Source organism: Anomaloglossus baeobatrachus, chromosome 7 (assembly GCF_048569485.1).
Source record: "Anomaloglossus baeobatrachus isolate aAnoBae1 chromosome 7, aAnoBae1.hap1, whole genome shotgun sequence".
NCBI lineage: Eukaryota > Metazoa > Chordata > Amphibia > Anura > Aromobatidae > Anomaloglossus > Anomaloglossus baeobatrachus.
The window spans coordinates 104,667,406-104,688,451 of record NC_134359.1 but is presented as its reverse complement, the minus strand read 5'-3'; the positions used below and the strand labels follow the sequence as shown (position 1 = coordinate 104,688,451).

The 21,046-nt window shown below is 46.2% G+C and overlaps 1 protein-coding gene across 1 annotated transcript in view; it reads left to right on the top strand.

Annotated features, from left to right (window-relative positions):
• The window catches only part of CPS1 (carbamoyl-phosphate synthase 1), a 175,390-nt gene that overhangs the window by 64,069 nt on the left and 90,275 nt on the right, over positions 1-21,046 (top strand). Inside the window, exon 22 of the mRNA XM_075317540.1 lies at positions 11,810-11,951. Coding sequence (XP_075173655.1) covers positions 11,810-11,951 — 142 coding nt within the window. The remainder of the gene's footprint in view (positions 1-11,809; positions 11,952-21,046) is intronic.

The window sequence follows — 21,046 nt, the reverse complement described above, 5'->3', positions numbered from 1 at the left end:
ACAAAGCTAGACCCTTCAGGCTGTCTTTCTCTTCTGTCACTTCACTTGCTTTCCTCCTTTACTACTGTCACTTTCACTTTCTTAACTCCTCTCCTCCCTGAGCTGAACTCTGTTGTTTACTCAAGCTCGTCCCTGAGCTGACTGCCTGGTTACTTCCTGCCTCCAGAGTTGTGAGCTCCTCGGTGGGCGGAGCCAACCTCCTGGCCCACCCCCTGGTGTGCATCATCAGACTCCTGGAGGAAGGCAACAAGGATTTGTAGGTTAGCTGTGATGTGCCTACCTGGAGTGTGGGGTGTGGTGGTGTTGTGACCCGTGTCCCCTGGCTTGCCCAGGGCGACACACTTACACCATGATTCAACCAATTGTCACAATCGTTTCCCTGCATGTTGAGACCAGTGACAGCCTTTAGAATGCTCACAATGTATAGGGGAATAATGAAAAGCGGAACTGCTATGGGAATATTAGACTGAAAAATACAATGGACTATTTGAAAAAAGTGAAAAACATGAAAATGGTATCTGCATAACTGCTATGAATAATAGGAATGAGAGATGTTTAGCCATTGTATTGATCAATGCAAAAGAGCCCCAAAACCAAACGCCAAGGTAATCTCTATTGTTGGGGTTCCTAACCTACGTGTAACCTCACCTGCAGTTAAAAAACTTGCTCTGTTTGGTTTTGGGGCTCCTTTGCATTGATCAATACAATGGCTAAACATCGCTCATTCCTATTATTCATAGCAGTTATGCAGATACCACACATAGCGATGTGTGCTGCCGCAGGGACGAGGATCAACTTCGCCCAAGTAACAGCAGCGATAATTGGGAGAGGACCACCATGTCAACAAGGAGCGATTTTGGACGTTTTTGCAACGATCCAAAATCGCTCCTAGGAGTCACACACAACGAGATCGCTACAGCGGCCTGATGTGCGTCACAAAATCCGTGACCCCAACGAGATCGCTGTAGCGATATCGTAGAGTGTAAAGCCCGCTTAAGCCACCAGTGAGAATAGCAGGACTGGATGTTTCAGTTAAAGGGAATTTGTCACCAGAATTTTGCAATGTAAGCTGAGGACAGCATACTGCGAAGGTTTAAAAAACTAAAGTCCCAGGAGATCTGAAGACAATGGCGTAATCCATTCGATATCTAAAACGTGCTTTATTTAATCCAAGAAGTGCATTAAAAAGCGGGGAGAGAGCCGGGTGCAGGCCTCCAGGGGACGATGGCCGTTTCACACCTCCTATTTCTTCCACGGGTACAGTGGTTTGAGCGGGGTCAGCTCCCAGCTCTGCTACACTCAATTATGAGATAAAGTTAGAATAGCTGCACATAGTGATCTAACATAAACATGGTTAGTTTCAGAATCTCTTTGCCTACATTATGCTGTTCTTAGATGAAGTAGCAAAAACCTTGTGACTGATTCCTTTTAAAAGTTCTCAATAAATCTTTCCCCTGACTTCATCTCTTGGGACAGGAATGGGAGACCTCCATAAATATCAGATGGTTCGCCTGTGTTTGCGAATCACATGGAGGCCCTAAGACAGCAGTTTATTTATGGGCCAGGATTACAGCCGCATTTGTAGGTTGAAGCTACTTAGCACCATTGTAAATGCAAAGTCTAGCTCTGTTTCAAAAAAAAAAAAAAAGATGCCAATCAACCTTTTTTGTACCAACCCAAGTACAGGATAGGACCTCAGTAAATTAAGTAATTGAAGTTTATGAAGTTATTATTTTTTTAATTAAAAATCCAAAATTGAATCCACATTTCTGGATCATGATTGTTGATGATGTTGTGTTGGGGCACTGTACTCGAACTTCACTGCCTTGTAAGACTGGAGCGATGAGAACACTGCGATAAGGGATTTAGGATTCTACCCTTAACCACGTTCTGTCTAGTGCATTGTCTTTTATTATATACAGTCAGGAATCCAATACAACAGCTTGTACATTGTTCTCTCTTTATGTCCTTCCAGCTCTGCATTTTTTGCTTCTTCCTCCATTTAAGGTGATGATAATTTGTTCATAAATCTGAGGGTGTCTTTTAGTGTCCATATAAAAGCAGAGGAATAGATAGCAGTAAATCTGGGCGCCTGGCTGTATAATATTCTTAGTCGTTTGCTGACTCACTTTGACCTCTTTCAGTTTACGATATCTTGTTGAGCTTCCCTTGTTTCTTTTGCAAGGATCCGGAGTTCTTTACTGATCGCTTCAGCTTTTATCAGACCACTAGGGGGCAGTACAGACTTAGATAACTGGAAACAATTGAAAATCTGTATTCGAAGAGTGAAATAGTGTTGGACTTTATTGTGTATACGGTACTCAATTACATGGTTGACTACAATTATTTAAGAATATGTCTGTTCTGTATATTCTTCTGTACAGTAGACTCGTCAACAGATTATGTACAGTAAAAAGGATCTTCCGTAATATACTCTAAAGCATGTTTTATTATACTATTCATAAAGATAAAAGATAAAGATAAAAATAAACCTTGTGGTTGAAATGCAGAGTATGCTTGTAGGCCTCGGAAGTTGCCAAGCCTAAAAATGTGTAGATAAGTGTGAAATTCAATTGTTGAGCCAGCGCAAGAGTAGGAAGAAACCATGGTCATGAAATGAGTTCTGGTGCCAGTCATGATGATATTGAATAGCCTAAAAACTCTATAGTTTACAAGCAATAATTCACAAAACAGAGAGTCAGTGAATAAAAATGCTCTATCAGTGTGAGGAGTCCTCTTGACCTTTTTATGTAAGTGGGCGCTTCCCATGGGGATAGATAGGAAAGAGGATATGTTTGGGATGGAATTCAACATGTTTGATCCTCACTACTTCCAAACAAGTGCTTGGACTAAACGTACTTTATATATGATCAATTTTGGAATTTGAAAGAAAAACATTGCCATGTCTCATGATTTCTGTTAATTGGGGTTGAAATATTTCAATAACAGTGTAGGTGAGAAAGAATCTAAAACTTAGATATTAAGCACCTCTCAAGCACTTTTCTTTATTGCACCGCTGGAGTGGTGCTTACAATCAAAGCCCGGTCCTGACCCCTGTCAAGTTGCCTAACTATAGTCTGATGGGCCCCGGTGCAAATGTCGCGGGCGGAGGAGGATGCCGCTGCGCTCGCTAACACTCGGGTCCGGCGCTGCTGCGATGGCTGCTCGGTGGCTCGAGCGGTGGGCCGGATCCGGGGACTCGAGCGGCGCTCCTCGCCCGTGAGTGAAAGGGGGGTAGTTTGGTTTGAGGATTTGGTCCATGACGCCACCCACGGGTTGTGGTGAGGTTGGGCACCACCGCTGCTGGTGACGGGTATCCCGGGAGCGATGGCAGGGAGCAGCTGGGATGTTGTCTCCCCCCTCCGTGGGTAGGGGTTGGTGGTCCCGGTGGTGTGACGGGGAGGAAGGGTTGGCAGGGTGCAGGGTCGCCTGGACTGCGCAGCGCGGTGCCGGATGGCACGGTTGTACTCACTCAGCCACAAATGTACGCAAAGTCTCTGGTAAACCAAACGGCTGGATGGACGGGTCCCGCAGCCAGCTGCTGTGGCTTCTCCCGGGCGGTTGGTGGTGGCTGCCTTTCCCTGCACCTCTGTGTATGTTCGGTCCCGATGGATTCCCACCAGTAACTCGCTCCCCAGCGTGTATATGTGCCGGAGGAGCCCTTTTGCCCGCAGGCTCTGGCCCTTGGAACTCTAGCTGTGGCGGTAGCTGTATTTCCTTTTGCTGGTCGGATGGTTGCCTTCAATCGGGTCTTGGCTGTTAGGAAACCCCTGGGGTTCCGGTCACTGACGGATTTGACCTCTAATGGCGACTCCAAGCCTGGTCGGGGTCCGCAGGCCCTGCCTTTGTGTGCTGACTTCACTTCGCTCCCCGGTTCGGTACCGGCAGGCCACCGCCCGTCCCCGGTCCTACGGTTCCGCGTTGATTCGCCTCTCCTGCAGACGGCCACCACCGTCTGCCAACCTTGCTCTAAGTGCCCGGGCCACACACCCGGACACGGTCAGTTTGCTCCTCTACTGCTACTTCACTTTCCTCACTCAACTCCCTACTCTACTCAACTCAACTGACTTCCTTCTCCCGCCTCCAGGACTGTGAACTCCTTGGTGGGTGGGGCCAACCACCTGGCTCCACCCCACCTGGTGTGGACATCAGCCCCTGGAGGGAGGCAACAAGGATTTTGTGTCTGGCTGATGTGCCTGTCTCACGGTGGGGGTGTGTGTTGCAGTACCTGTGATGACCTGGCTAGTCCAGGGCGCCACACAAACAACCCCCTACATGTTGGTCAGATGAATGGGCCATTGTAGCATTATAAATATAAAAATATTCAAGTTGCCCACCCCTCCCCACTTGTTATGTAGTAATGGTCCCCGTCCTGTACTAAATTCTCCCCTCCAGAGCCAATTCCAGGTATATTTGTCCCCATGCTGGTGTATATGTCCCCCATATTGGTATATTTGTATCCAACCTGGTTTATAAGTCTCTTATCCTGGTATATATGTCCCCAATACTAGGCCTCATCCTGGTAAATATGTCCCCATCCTGGTATATATGTCCCCCAATCAGGGCCCATCCTGGCATATAAAGTCCACATCCTAGCATATAAGTCTCCTATCCTGGTATATACCGGTATATATATATCCCCATCATGGTTTATAAGTTCCACATCCCAGCATATACAGTTAGGTCCAGAAATATTTGGACAGTGACACAATTTTCGCGAGTTGGGCTCTGCATGCCACCACATTGGATTTGAAATGAAACCTCTACAACAGAATTCAAGTGCAGATTGTAACGTTTAATTTGAAGGTTTGAACAAAAATATCTGATAGAAACTGTAGGAATTGTACACATTTCTTTACAAACACTCCACATTTTAGGAGGTCAAAAGTAATTGGACAAATAAACCAAACCCAAACAAAATATTTTTATTTTCAATATTTTGTTGTGAATCCTTTGGAGGCAATCACTGCCTTAAGTCTGGAACCCATGGACATCACCAAACGCTGGGTTTCCTCCTTCTTAATGCTTTGCCAGGCCTTTACAGCCACAGCCTTCAGGTCTTGCTTGTTTGTGGGTCTTTCCGTCTTAAGTCTGGATTTGAGCAAGTGAAATGCATGCTCAATTGGGTTAAGATCTGGTGATTGACTTGGCCATTGCAGAATGTTCCACTTTTTTGCACTCATGAACTCCTGGGTAGCTTTGGCTGTATGCTTGGGGTCATTGTCCATCTGTACTATGAAGCGCCGTCCGATCAACTTTGCGGCATTTGGCTGAATCTGGGCTAAAAGTATATCCCTGTACACTTCAGAATTCATCCGGCTACTCTTGTCTGCTGTTATGTCATCAATAAACACAAGTGACCCAGTGCCATTGAAAGCCATGCATGCCCATGCCATCACGTTTCCTCCACCATGTTTTACAGAGGATGTGGTGTGCCTTGGATCATGTGCCGTTCCCTTTCTTCTCCAAACTTTTTTCTTCCCATCATTCTGGTACAGGTTGATCTTTGTCTCATCTGTCCATAGAATACTTTTCCAGAACTGAGCTGGCTTCATGAGGTGTTTTTCAGCAAATTTAACTCTGGCCTGTCTATTTTTGGAATTGATGAATGGTTTGCATCTAGATGTGAACCCTTTGTATTTACTTTCATGGAGTCTTCTCTTTACTGTTGACTTAGAGACAGATACACCTACTTCACTGAGAGTGTTCTGGACTTCAGTTGATGTTGTGAACGGGTTCTTCTTCACCAAAGAAAGTATGCGGCGATCATCCACCACTGTTGTCATCCATGGACGCCCAGGCCTTTTTGAGTTCCCAAGCTCACCAGTCAATTCCTTTTTTCTCAGAATGTACCCGACTGTTGATTTTGCTACTCCAAGCTGTCTTCAATCTCTCTGATGGATTTTTTCTTTTTTTTCAGCCTCAGGATGTTCTGATTCACCTCAATTGAGAGTTCCTTAGACCGCATGTTGTCTGGTCACAGCAACAGCTTCCAAATGCAAAACCACACACCTGTAATTAACCCCAGACCTTTTAACTACTTCATTGATTACAGGTTAACGAGGGAGACGCCTTCAGAGTTAATTGCAGCCCTTAGAGTCCCTTGTCCAATTACCTTTGGTCCCTTGAAAAAGAGGAGGCTATGCATTACAGAGCTATGATTCCTAAACCCTTTCTCCGATTTGGATGTGAAAACTCTCATATTGCAGCTGGGAGTGTGCACTTTCAGCCCATATTATATATATAATTGTATTTCTGAACATGTTTTTGTAAACAGCTAAAATAACAAAACTTGTGTCACTGTCCAAATATTTCTGGACCTAACTGTAAGTCTGCTATCCTGGTATATACAGTATGTCCCCATCCTGGGTCCAACCTGGTATGTATGTTCTCATGCTGGTATGTATGTGTCTATCCTAGTATGCAAATCCCCATCCTGGGCACTTCCTGGTAGATATTTCGCTATGCCATTTATATATGTCCCCATCCTGAACCCATTCTGATGTATATGTCCTCATCATGGGCCCCATCCTGATATGTATGTCCCCATACTGGGCCCATCCTGTAATATATGTCCCATCATGGGCCCATCCTGGTATATATGTCCCCATCCTGGGACCAACCCTGGTATATATGTCCCCATCCTGGTATATAGGTCTCCATCCTCGGCCCATCCAAGTATGTATGTCCCCATCCTGGTAGGTATGTCTCCATTCTAGGCCCATCCTGGTATATATGTCCCCAATCCTGGTATATATGTCCCCATACTGGGCCCATCCGATATATATGTCCCTCATCCAGGTATGTTTTTCCGCACGCTGATATATATATATCACCATCCTGGGCCCCATCCTGGTATATATTTTCTAATCCTGTGCCTCTTCCTGGTATATACAGTCCCCATTTTACTCACCTCTTTCCACTTCCATGTCACGCGGCATCCTCTGCAACCAGCGCGCAGTGGCCAGCAACTGACATTTGAGTGCTTGCCATGGCACATGACATTATTGTCATGTGCCCCCAGTCACACCTCCACTGACGCCACCTGCCAACCGGCAGCAGCAAAGGTCTCTGTGCTGCAATGCATTTCAGCTGGATGTGCTCCCTTGGACACACATCCACCTGAAGCAGGCCCCCAGAACCCTCTGGCCCGGTCGTGGTCGTGACCTCTGCAACTGCAAATGTTACGTCTCTGCCCCTGTCATATACTCACTTTCTGGCAGCTCTGGTTGGTCTCTGGTGGATTTATGACCTGACGGTAAGTCCAGTGTTTCACAGAGTACGCCAGAGGTAACAAATAAATGCACCTCTTTGGGAGTCTCAGTCCGGCCTCGATGTGGCTCTCATAGACTTGTATTGAGAGCTGGTGGTGTAACTTCTGACTTTCGTTGTCGGTAAATGGTGAAGCCACCAGAAGGTGAGTATACGACAGAGGGCAGGGGACGTACAATTAAGGAGCCAATCTAATGCTGAAAAAAACCCTGCTGGAGTAGTGCTTTAATAAGTTCGGGTACATACAGTACTTGGGAAGATGCTGGTGCTGTACTTAAATGAGAGAATAGGAAAAGAAAATGCAGATGTTGCTAAGGCTAGTTTCACACTTGCGTTGGGTTGAATCCGCGGGGTCCGTTGCTGCGTCGTTTTGACGCATCCGTTATTTTTGTGTTGTCAACGGATGCAATGGGTCCGTTATTTCACAGGAATCCATTAGCTGATTCCTGTGAAATAACTGACCCGTTGCATCTGTTGCATCCGTTTGGCGTCCGTTAGGCGTCCGTCTAATGGAATGCGTCGGCTCTGGGTTTTTTTTTTTCATTTTGGGCATGCTCAATAGAAATTAGCGGAATCCAGTGGCGGATTCCGTTGTAAAGCACTTTTCAACGGAATCCGCCACCATAGGGATCCATTATAACTATTGACGGATGTAACGGAATCCGCTGCTCGGCGTCATTTTAACACAAGCAATTAACGTTACATGCTGCGTTCCTTCCGCTCGTCGGAATTAACGCAGCGTCGGCCAGCGGAAGCAACGCAGGTACTTTTGGCACAATCCGTCATCCATACAAGTCTATGGGAAACAGCGGAATCCGTTAACGGATTCCGCTGTTTTCCAAAACGGCGGATTGCAACTGAAGGAAAACAAGTGTGAAAGTACCCTAACTCACATATACTTCTGTATGACTGTAATGTTCCCTTTGGATTAGTAGATTGTTCTATAGCTCAGAAAATTGATTGTTTTAAGAGTAACTAATTTGTTTTTTTTTAATTTAAACTAATGCACAGATACAATGCCACAGTCCCTCTTAATAAAGGATGTAAAACAGGTGCAAAATACTAACAAAACAACCACTCTCAACCTCCCAGATCATGGAGGAGGTGATTGCACACAGATGAGGCTTGCAATAGGGTGTAGGTCACACACATGTGAAGCACAGGCCCTAGAGAACAGCCTATTAGGTGGGCTGCCTGACACCCTCTCTGCACAAACACAGAGGTACAGGCCCATAATTTACAAGGTCACTAATATTGAGGAGTCTGGGTGCACCTTGTAAAAAATATATAAAATGTGCAGAAGAAAAAATATAAGATATTGGTTTATATTTTGTCAAAAATTCGCAAGCTCGCAACCCAACATTAAGGGTCCACATGTCTCACGAGCACAAGTTCCTACACTACACTAAAATAAAGAGCATAGCCAAAGAAATAAGGATTTTTTTTTTATTTCCTAGTAATTTTTCAGCCCTTCTTAAATTGACATTTCTTCAGAAAAGCTTTCTTTTTTTGAAAAAGGAACTGTTTGTTAACCCTATTGAACAAATCAGAGCCTTTGTTATATTCAGTAATGATATCTCCTCTGTTTTGCATTATTTGATAGCCATTTACATGAGCCATAATTGTGTAGTCTAAAATCAGTCTACACATCTAACATAGCCGGTAGAGCTCTCCGTGGGTGAATACCGTGGACAAGGTACTCGTTTCCTACGCCCCACCATGCTACAATGAAATGGGGTCCTCGCTAGGTGTGTGCCCTTGTAGTGCTATTTACCTGGGTGATACACCTCTGCAAACTGACAGTTGCCATTGGATACGGCAGGCCAGGACCAGATGTTTCACAGCAAGTTAAGAGAGATCAAAATCCAAAAATATAGTTTTTACAGAATTTGAACTTGATAACAACTATATATACAACAGGTTATAGGTATGTTTCTTCTTGTTCAATACACTTGCAAAAAGTAGGCACAGACACTTCTCATTTACATCACACAATAGTTTTTTTTTTTTCTGTTCCCATGTAAAGGGGAGCAAACTTGGGCTGACAGGGCGCCGCTCTACTTCATTAAACTGAACCTGTTTTTGTGTTCTGCCCTGGACAGAGGGTGAGACACTTACCTTGAACCTCAGGGAAGTGTCCACCTCACCACAGGTGGTCACTGTCGTAGATGTGTGACGGCAACACATCACACAGAGAGTCTCTTTTCAAAACAACTGGTTTGATCATTCTTCAACCGTCTTGACAGACATGGCCATTGAGTCACTCTTCCCATCCCGACTCTCTGTAACCTCGGCAAAAAGGAAGTCCCTACTACACTGCACATACTAAAACCTTTACTTGTTCTAATACCTATCCAGCTAACATTTCTACTTAACATTCTTATACTTTATATTACACATAATGGATTATATTTATCGTTACTATAAAACACACATTATACAGTAAATTGCAATATGCAATAAAACACTCTAAACTCTCGGCCGCTAGATGGTGCCAACCACTGCTCCAGCTCTGCTACATTGCCAGCCCGAATTCTCCAGCAGCACTTAGACATTTACTTTAGAAAACAAATAAGACAATGTATATATAACCACTGTTGGAGTGGGGTAATCTGGCTACTTCCTACTCCCATACACTTGTATGTCACTAAGGTCTAGTCTGCTGTATCTTGCCTTCCCTTGTGAGGCCTCCTCTAAAGAGGTTGCGTCAGAACGACACCTCACCATCGCATACAAAGTCAATTCTAAAGGCTGCTTTACACGCATCAACATCGCTAGCAATGTCGCTGGTGAAAGCACCCGCCCCGTCGGTTGTGTGTCACGGGCAAATCGCTGCCCGTGGTGCACAACATCGCTAGGACCCGTCACACGTACTTACCTGCCTAGCAACGTCGCTGTGGCCGGCGAACCGCCTCCTTTCTAAGGGGGAGGTTCGTTCGGCGTCACAGCGGTGTCACTAAGCGGCCGCCCAATAGAAGCGGAGGGGTGGAGATGAGCGACCGGAACATCCCGCCCACCTCCTTCCTTCCTCATTGCGGTGTCACACATAGCGATGTGTGCTGCCGCAGGAACGACGAACAACCTGCGTCCTGCAACAGCAACGATATTTGGGATTAGAATGATGTGTCAACGATCAACAATTAGGTGAGTAATTTTTATCGTTAACAGTCGTTCGTGCGTTTCACACGCAACGGCGTCGCTAACGAGGCTAGATGTGCGTCACGAATTCCGTGACCCCAACGACATCTCGTTAGAGATGTCGTTGTGTGTAAAGGCCCCTTAAGAGTGTTACAAATTTCGGGCTGTGATGTGCCCCCAATGCCACATAGAGGAACTTGTGTCCTATTATGGTGACCATTATACACTTCTAATATTCACAAATAGAGTACCTCCCGCTAACATCCTTCTAATGCAAGTTTCTTTCATTCCTTTCTTCTCCACACAGGTCTCCCGTTTCACCTAGATTTCTCTCCACCTCGTTCAGTCAACCTCCCTGGCTTGAATTCCGTTATTTAGACTTTCCAGTCTATCGGTCTCTGCAGTCTTTCACAATTCTTCTCCAATTCCTTGGTCCTTAGATCTTACTTTGTTATCGTCTCTCTTCATGACACTCACCTATCTCACGGCGGTCTGCTAGCTCTCGGATCTTAAGTTCAACACGAATGAACTCTTGCTTGTAACTCTCTGTCACCTGCCAGGACATAACTCTCCCTTGTCTTCCCATATTGATTCAGTCTCTACCCTTAACTCTGCCCATGCCAGAATAAATACATGTCAACAATAAAATACATTTAAAACAGTGCATTACATTGCAAAACATCACATTGTCTTCAAGGAGTTGTGGGTAGCGCTTCCATTTCCTGAGACACACGTTCTGCAATATCAAAGATTGTTTCTCGTACCATGCAGAGATGTATCTGCATAAGATGTATAATTGATACATTTCTTCGTATTTAAGGCTGGGCATAAAATGTCTTCAGTGTTTATTTAAAGCTGAAAAAAAGTCTCATTTTGATGTCGCCAGGCATAGATTGAGCCATGGCCTGTGTACCCTTTTTGGATGATTAGTCATGTCACAAATCCAGGCAATGAAAAGGACAAGGAGGCGTGAGGGACACTGAATTGTGTCTGGGTGATTGGGATGCGTCAAGCATTCGTCCAGTGCCTCCATCCGTTCCCTCTGCTCCTTCTGACAGGTGAAAACTTACTCATTAAGAGGAATTTTATTCATCCGTCTTTTATCATGTATTATTGAACACGGCATGTGAGGAGTGCAGGAACTTTCAAAGAGGAGCAGGATGAAATCTTAAGCAAACATCAATTATACTTGAAATATATGGATAAAAGCTGACTTGCTTTATAAGACAGTAAGAATACTTCTTATATATATAAGATATAAAATTCAGTGTAATAATATCAAATCTATTTCAAAATCTAAAAATAATCCTTCATACTTCATTATCTAGAACATTGTGGGGTGAATTGTGGTTGATCTTATGGAATGTATTCTGAAGATTTGATTTATATTTTACTTTAGTGAATCTGTACCAGAAGAGACTTTACGGCGTGCCAAGCAAATTGGGTTCTCTGACCGGTATATTGGGAAGTGTCTAGGACTGAATGAAGCGCAAACTAGAGAGCTTAGGATGAACAAGAATGTTAAGCCTTGGGTCAAGCAGGTACGTAAGCTTTCTGTAACAAATTGCAGGTGTGAAATCATAAAGGATCTGTCGCCGTAGCTAGTATGGCATGTATATAAGTGGAGATGAATGAATGAATGAGACAGTTAAAGGGATATCAAGCTTTTTACAGTTCAGGCCAGCAGCACAAAAACACTACAGGCCTTAACAGTCACTAAAGGAGGAGTACCTACCAATACTGCAACCTGGAAGGTGGTGTCACGCTCGTAGATGATGAAGTTTGAAAGCACTGTGTGACACTGGCGTTCGGACCTATGGGCATCTGACTCAATGCAAAAACACAACGAACAAGGGGGACAAAGGGGCACTTTACAATGGTGGACCCTGCAGCTAGGGAAAGGTTTGGGGGGACGCCTCCTGAACTCACCTCAAGCTATTACCTGAGCTCCCTAGTGTCCCTATATGTAGTGTTTCAATCTGTCACAGAGTTGAATACCTAATCCCTCACTAACCCTGGAAACACACTGGCTAGTGAGATGGCCGGTGGGAGACACTAGTCCCACCACTGCACTCATAAACATTGAGGGAAGGGAAGAATAGACAGGGGGTAAACAAAAGGATACAAACGCCAAAATCCACAGCTGCAGACAGACTCTAAAGTATAAGTTGGATAGGCACAGGACAATTCCCCAGCAGCTCCTTCCACCAGGATGGCAGGAACAGAATGAATTCTATCAACAGCAAGAACTTCTGGGAAAACTCCTCTATTTAAACCTAAGCAAAGCTACAGCTGACCTGAACTGCTAAGAGCTGCTGGCAACAAAATTGACATTAACTCATGAGACACCAAAAGAAAGGAAACTTTGTTTAAATAAGGAGTCTAGATGGTTAAGAAAGGCTCCAGTAAAATCCTGTCACTAGTCTCTAAAAAGCAGGGAGACAACTGTGTCATGCAGCTGCATCGAGAAGCGGTGTGCTCCTGAAAAAAGTGATGAGAGTGATAAATTGACAGATTATAAATGAGAAGCTAAATTAATTGGGAGAATGGGTAAGACCTGTATCCCCAGTAGACATGTTAGCAATATCATGCCTAGTTTTACGCCATAAATGTTCTTCAATAAAAAAGCAAACCCAATGTTACAATTATTTGTCTTGTTTGCGTAATATATATCAGTCCATTATTGCTAACATGAAAATATGTAGATGAGCGTAAGGGGTGTAATACTACACTTCCAAAACACAAAAAAATAAGTAAATACAAAAAACTATTGGAATTGATTTATACATATTGTGGATGATAAAATAGTTTAAAAAAAAAATGGGCGACCACCAGGCAATATATATTTTCATATCAGGACTGGTCCTCCTCTATTATACTGTACAGTAGGATAAGTTTGTACAGGGGTGAAACAATAGTGAGTGCAGGGATTAAAATCACATTCATGCTATGGTGCATAGGAAGCCAAAAAAGTCATTTCGACCCTCTTGAAGAGACCAACTTTATTAAAGACCCAACACTTGGTGGCTATGTTGGAGATTTTGCATTGGGGTTCACAAACTTCAAGTTATTATTATTTATCATTCTAGCGCCATAAATTCCATGGCGCTTTATATCTGAAAGGGGTATACATAATAGAGACAAGTACAATAATCATAAACAATACAAGGCACAGACTGGTACAGAAGGATAGAGGTCCCTGCCCGTGAGGGCTCACAGTCTACAAGGGATAGGTGAGGATACAGTAGGTTAGGGTAGAACTGATTGTGCGGCGCTGTATCAGACTGAGGGTTACGGCAGGTTGTAGGCTTGTCGGAAGAGGTGGGTCTTCAGGTTCCTTTTGAAGCTTGTTAAGGTAGGCGAGAGCCTTATGCAGTTTTATAAGTATATGATAGAGGTTCTGGAACAGCTAAGAGGTCCAATCGGTAAACGAGGGTATATGCAATATAATGTCAAGTTACAACCAGTCTACTGGGGGTTTTCTTTTTTTATTTTTGCCCTTTTAATTTGCCTTATGAGAAGATTTAACACTAGAAGATATTCCTCTTCGGAAACTTTGAAAGTGTGCAACAATTGCAACAAAATTGAAGAGATAATAAAAGCAAAACATAAGCAAACTATTATTCACCAAAATATGCTGCATTAGACACTTCTATAAAAGTATCATGGCTGCATCAAGCATCGAGGGTCCAATGGCAAGGCCAAGGGTGATATGCCCTGAAGGACATTGAAGACATTACTAAAAACAATAACAAATGGCTTACATTTACAACCCTGTGAAGACAGATTACATTAACACAATATTTACACACTGGAATTGAATAGGAAAAACTGGATGTGGACAAGAATTTCAATGATCTCCAAGCCCATATTAAAATGCAAGAGAGGAAGATTTCAGAATAAAACAAGAACCATGGCACCGCGGTCATACTTTGAAGCTACTGGTTGTCACATCAGGAAAAAAGCAGAGATTTCTTATACATTATTTTTTAATCACTCTGAACCTGTCAATACAGCTTTTTGACAGTAGTAAAACAGGAGGCTTCACAAACGCCACAATAAATCTGTAAGAACAGCTCTGTCCTTTATTTTCCAAATATTAACATTCATCCAATATCCACAGGAAGTGAAATTTAAAGGATCAAATTGTAACACTTTATGGTTTACAATCACAATCCACTAAAGCCAATGAAACTGCAGCTTAAAAAAATAGAAGATTAGATCTCTTAATTTGTGCAATAGATTTCATGAGATATTAAAATGGGGTACAGTAAATACACTGTTTAGGCTACCAAGGAGTCTCAATGACTGATACCCGCAGGCTGCTGGGAGAAATAAAGTCCATGTTAGCTGGACTACATACACCATAGAAAACAAATCAAAGAAAATGGTCATTGACTTCTTTAAGTCTTAAGGCCCCTTAACACACTGCAACATCGCTAGCGATATCGCTGTAACGTCACCGGTTTTGTGACGTAATAGCGACCACCCCAGCCATATTGCAGTGTTTGACACGCATCAGCGACCTGGCCCCCACTGTGAGGTCGCTGATCGCTACAAATCTTTCAGGACCGTTTTTTGGTCCTTTGTTTCCCGCTGCGCAGCATGTATCGGTGTGTTTGACACCATTACGATATCGTTAGCTACTTAGAACCCAGCGTGCTATATGACCAGCGAGGTCGTTCTGCAGGTCCGTATCTCTGCTGCGTCGTTGGCTAGATCTGCCAGTTTGACAGCTCACCAGCAACTTTCCAGCGATCCCAGCCAGGTCAAGATCGCTGGTGGGATCGCTAGAAAGTCTCACTGTGTATAGGGCCCTTAACATCTGTTATCACTACATGTGGTCTTTGTTTTCACATGTATTAGGGGCACATTCACATGAATGCTTATTAAACTAGGTGTCAATTTTTACACCTCTGTATTTTCACCCAGACTGTGTGTGTGTGTGTGTGTGTGTGTGTGTGTGCGCGACCACTTGGAGACATGTCCGTTTTTTTACCATCAACACAGATGACAAGGGCCAATAGAATTCTATGAGTCCATGAAAAACACATACAACATACAGATGACATCCGTATGACATACATATGCCGTCTGTGTGACACAGACCAAGATTAAATGCATTCAAAGAATTACTCACTTTTAAGTGTTAAAGATATGCAAAGATGATAACGAGAGATAAATAAACAGACAGGAAGAGAGATAATAGGCAGATTTTACAAGAAATAACCAAATAAATAAATAATTCAAAGAAAAATAATGACGTAGGGCCATCCCCATTTTTGATAAGCAGCACAGCAAGGGTAAAGCAGACAGCTGCGGGCTGGTATCAGGCAGGGTAGGTCCATGAATATTGGGCCCTTCCGAGCCTAAAACTAGGAACCCTCAGCCGCCCCAGAAGTGCTGCATCACATTAAACCTGCTGTTTCTGGCACTTTACCTCAGCCCTTTTCAATTGCCCTGTTGTGTTGGCAATTGGGGTAATGATTTATTGAGTTTATGTCAGCTGTCTAATATCAGCTAGCATCAAGACCAGGAGTTAGTAATAGAGAGGTATTTATCAGACATCCCCATTACTAACCCAGTGTCATGGTCGTCTCCCTGATGTTAAGGACTACTGACAGCTTTAGAACACACACAAAACACTTGCCAGAACTTTCTTGCTTTTACCATTTTACAAAAAAACCCAAAACATGCAGCTCCACCATAGTCCACTGAATCCCTCATAGTCCAAAAAGGATATCTGGAAAAAACCACAAACATACAAACACAAAGAGAGATATAAAACAAGACACACCCTCATTCACAACTTTATTCAAAAGAGAAAAAAATCCCAACTAGTCCGACTTAGTGCAGAGCAAATCCAATAAACAAAGTCTGTGAAGCATCGTTCTTACACTCCATAGAATTTGCTTATAGGAATATCTGGGTCACTCTGCGCTGCATGAGGTGAGACCCAGGGCCTCTGAGGAGCGGTGACATCAGTAACATTACCAGTGTTCATAGTCGCCGGGTCACCAGGACACTCTGGGTCACGCTGTGTGTGACTCGGCACCTTTAATGAGCGGTAACGTTACTGATGTCACAGCTGTTCAGAAGCGCCAGATCTTTCTGTTACGTGTCAAATGGATGTCACACAGACGACACATACGTAAACACAAACGGACACATGGATGGTCAAAACAGAACAGGCCACACTTTTGTATTTTTTTAACGGCTGTGTGAAGGTGTCTAAGATATATTTGTGAGTTGATACACACGGCACTTCTGGGTTGGTGCTCAAGTAGGGTCCAAAACCTCAAGTAGATGTAGAAACATGGCACTCAAGATAAATGTGAATAGTGGTCTTTTATTAAGAAGAACTTGTAGGACCATGTGGAAATGCTTTGTGTATAGAGGTCATTGTCCAGTGGGGGGAGGTGAGCTGAGATATCACCTATTTTGAACAGCGTGATCTTATTTTATCTAAATGTAGGTGTTATCTGACTCGCCCACCCCAGGGCTATGGGACACCCGGTGCCGGGCCGGACTAGTCCGGTGGTAGTCAGTGGTGGCTGGGCCCGGCTCTGTGGCCCTGGTGGGTGTCAGTAAACTATGTGGCTTAAGTTAAAGTTTGTGTTCGTGACGCCACCTGTGGTGTGCGGCTAATAAGCCGCCGCTGCTGTGTGAGGGCTCCGGGATGATGTTATGGCAGCAATGATAGTACTGCTCCCCACAGGTGGAGCAATGCCCGGGCACAGTTGGTGCTTGTAAATGTCTCTGCAGATGAAATAACTGAGGCAACTTCAGAGGTGCAGTTCAAGTTCTTTTACTCACAGTTCTTGTCAGGGCAGGCAGAACCCTTGGACTGCTGGGACCGCTGTCAGGGACCTCCGTCTTCTGGGTGATTCTGAGTGTGAAATCCGGTACCCTCTCTCTCTTAGTGTCTCTTTCTTGGCTGTCTTCACTAGCCTTGCCTTAGTTAGATGGACTTTGGCTTGGCCTCCATTACAGCCTCCAGGCTGGGGGGTCACCTGTCGGCTGATTACCCCTTTTTTGAAGGTCTGCTCTGGGTTCTGGCCCTGGGAGCTTGCAATTCCCTGGGCCTCGGTTTTTACTGTCTGGAGATTGTCTTTTCACTCCTCCAGTTTCTAGGGACCGTCCCCTGTCGCAGCTAATCACTCCACCGATGTCACTGTGGACCAGGCCACCGCAGCCTGCAGCTACTCGTAGCGCCTCTGGGCCCTCGGCTTCGGTACCCAACAAGGACAGCTCGTGGTACCTACAGGACTACCCGCGGCCCTGCGACCCTTTCTGTTCCTACGTGGTGTCACCTGGACCTATGGGTCCCAGGGTCTTCACCAGGAAGCGTCTCTTTCAGTTCCTCTGCTCCTGTCTGACTTGGAGCTTTCTTTCCTTCTTTCTTTCTCCTCCTTGCCTGCCTCAGCAGGCCTCCTCCTCCCTCCTTTCTCTCGTTCTTCTCCTCCAACTACATGCTGCTTCTCTCACTCCCTGAGGTAAACTGAAACTAACTTGACCTTCCTTTCTCTATCTGCTCTCTGGTGGCTCCTCCCACCTCCCCAGTTGCTAAGCTACCACCCTATGGGAGCAGGGATGGGTCTTACAGCCCCTCTCAGCATGCAGCATGGGAGGGTTGCCTGCCACTTTCCCTGGTCCTGTGTGTCCCTAGCAATGGGTGTAGTGTGGATTTACCAGGGGACCGGAGTTCACTCTCTTCCTCTCCCAGAATGGGGCATCACACCGCTGATGGGGTGCAATGACCTGTGGCGACGGAAGCCTCAGGGGCGCCACACTCCCCCACAGCAAATCCCAGCACGTCCTCGGGCTGAAAAACAACAAAAACATGTGGAGAAACTGCAAAATTTTTGTTATGCAAAACATAAAACAATAAAACATTTCTTCCCTTCATGGGAGGCACATATCAGTTAACGTTGCGAACTTCTTTTAAAGAAAACTCTAAGTGTGCACTTCCAGTCCATTGCACGGTTTGGCAAATCCCCCATAATTCTGGTAGGGGGCACAACAGGTGCAACTAATTACATTTTTGGCTACAACAAGTCCAGTAGCCCGGCAGTTCGTTTCTTTCAATCAAACAAAATGACATAATCAACCAGCCATTAAGTCCAATGGCCTGGTTACATAGGACACATAAACAACATACCAGCCACTAAGTCCAGTGGCCTGGTATGACATGCCACATACACTTCCACCGGGGCCCACATTCCAGTTCAGTGGCCCGGTAGCACATAACATGGGGGGTGACGTCTTCAAAAAGAATAAGGGGCAAAACACAGCAGGAAAGGGTGTCGTCTTCGAAAAGAATGAGGGGCAGACAGGGGCTATCTACAGTTCAGCATCTCTTCATCTTTACTTGTAGGGATTCTTCTCCGGCTCCCCACCTGGCAGCAGGTAGACAGCGGTCAGCACAGTCTGCGTCTCCTGCGTGGCTGTAGCAGGCCTGCTGCAAGATGCTGCGGCCTGGGCCTGCTCTGAGGTAGTGCTGCTGGCTTGCATAGGGTTACTGGCTGGCGCGAGGCTGCTGGCTTGCAGGGGGTTACCAGCCATACGGCGCCACTCTGGCTCTTCTGGGACTGCCTCCTTGTCTTGGCGGGCCGCGCCTGGCATGGCGGCGGCCTGGGTTGGAGTCGCTGCTGCGGTGAGATCTTGGCGGGCCGCACCTGGCGTAGCTGCGGCCCGGATCGGCGTCGCCGTGTCGGGCGTCTCTCCAGGGACCGCGGGCATGGCAGCGGGGGTTGGGGCTCTCGCGCCGGCAGGGGCATTAAATGACTCACCCCTCAGTTGCATCTCCGGTATTCTGGTGGTCGCTGTCTTGCTGCAGGGTGCTGGTATCGGAGCTGCGGTCGTGGCACGCGCGCCTGCAGGAGGACCGGGCAGGAACCCCACCGGGCAATCCGGGCTCCGCCGGCTGGGGGTGTCACTCTCTTTACCCGGCTCTGCAGCGGCGGCTGGATCTTCTCCGCTCTCCAGGACGCAGGACACAACCCGGTTCTGAGGTGCGTGTCCCGGCTCGGCCACTCCTCCTCTCGCCGCTCGTTGCTCGGCGTCCATCCTTTTAGCTTCTTCACGCGCCATCTTTTCTTCCTCCGCCTTCTATGGCGGGCACCGCTTCGCGCGCTTTTCTTGGACAAGGGGGCGGGGCTTCTCTTCGCGCCCTTTCTTCTTGCACGCCCCCCTTCTTCCCGCTCTCAGCAGCGCTAATGGCGGCGGTTTCTCAGTAAAGTACACAGTCTGTCACACGGTTCTTCAGGCGCACAGTACCCGGTTAGACCGGGCACGAAATCCTGTTCGTGACGCCAAAGTTGACTCGCCCACCCCAGGGCTATGGGACACCCGGTGCCGGGCCGGACTAGTCCGGTGGTAGTCAGTGGTGGCTGGGCCCGGCTCTGTGGCCCTGGTGGGTGTCAGTAAACTATGTGGCTTAAGTTAAAGTTTGTGTTCGTGACGCCACCTGTGGTGTGCGGCTAATAAGCCGCCGCTGCTGTGTGAGGGCTCCGGGATGATGTTATGGCAGCAATGATAGTACTGCTCCCCACAGGTGGAGCAATGCCCGGGCACAGTTGGTGCTTGTAAATGTCTCTGCAGATGAAATAACTGAGGCAACTTCAGAGGTGCAGTTCAAGTTCTTTTACTCACAGTTCTTGTCAGGGCAGGCAGAACCCTTGGACTGCTGGGACCGCTGTCAGGGACCTCTGTCTTCTGGGTGATTCTGAGTGTGAAATCCGGTACCCTCTCTCTCTTAGTGTCTCTTTCTTGGCTGTCTTCACTAGCCTTGCCTTAGTTAGATGGACTTTGGCTTGGCCTCCATTACAGCCTCCAGGCTGGGGGGTCACCTGTCGGCTGATTACCCCTTTTTTGAAGGTCTGCTCTGGGTTCTGGCCCTGGGAGCTTGCAATTCCCTGGGCCTCGGTTTTTACTGTCTGGAGATTGTCTTTTCACTCCTCCAGTTTCTAGGGACCGTCCCCTGTCGCAGCTAATCACTCCACCGATGTCACTGTGGACCAGGCCACCGCAGCCTGCAGCTACTCGTAGCGCCTCTGGGCCCTCGGCTTCGGTACCCAACAAGGACAGCTCGTGGTACCTACAGGACTACCCGCGGCCCTGCGACCCTTTCTGTTCCTACGTGGTGTCACCTGGACCTATGGGTCCCAGGGTCTTCACCAGGAAGCGTCTCTTTCAGTTCCTCTGCTCCTGTCTGACTTGGAGCTTTCTTTCCTTCTTTCTTTCTTTCTTTCTTTCTTTCTCCTCCTTGCCTGCCTCAGCAGGCCTCCTCCTCCCTCCTTTCTCTCGTTCTTCTCCTCCAACTACATGCTGCTTCTCTCACTCCCTGAGGTAAACTGAAACTAACTTGACCTTCCTTTCTCTATCTGCTCTCTGGTGGCTCCTCCCACCTCCCCAGTTGCTAAGCTACCACCCTATGGGAGCAGGGATGGGTCTTACAGCCCCTCTCAGCATGCAGCATGGGAGGGTTGCCTGCCACTTTCCCTGGTCCTGTGTGTCCCTAGCAATGGGTGTAGTGTGGATTTACCAGGGGACCGGAGTTCACTCTCTTCCTCTCCCAGAATGGGGCATCACACCGCTGATGGGGTGCAATGACCTGTGGCGACGGAAGCCTCAG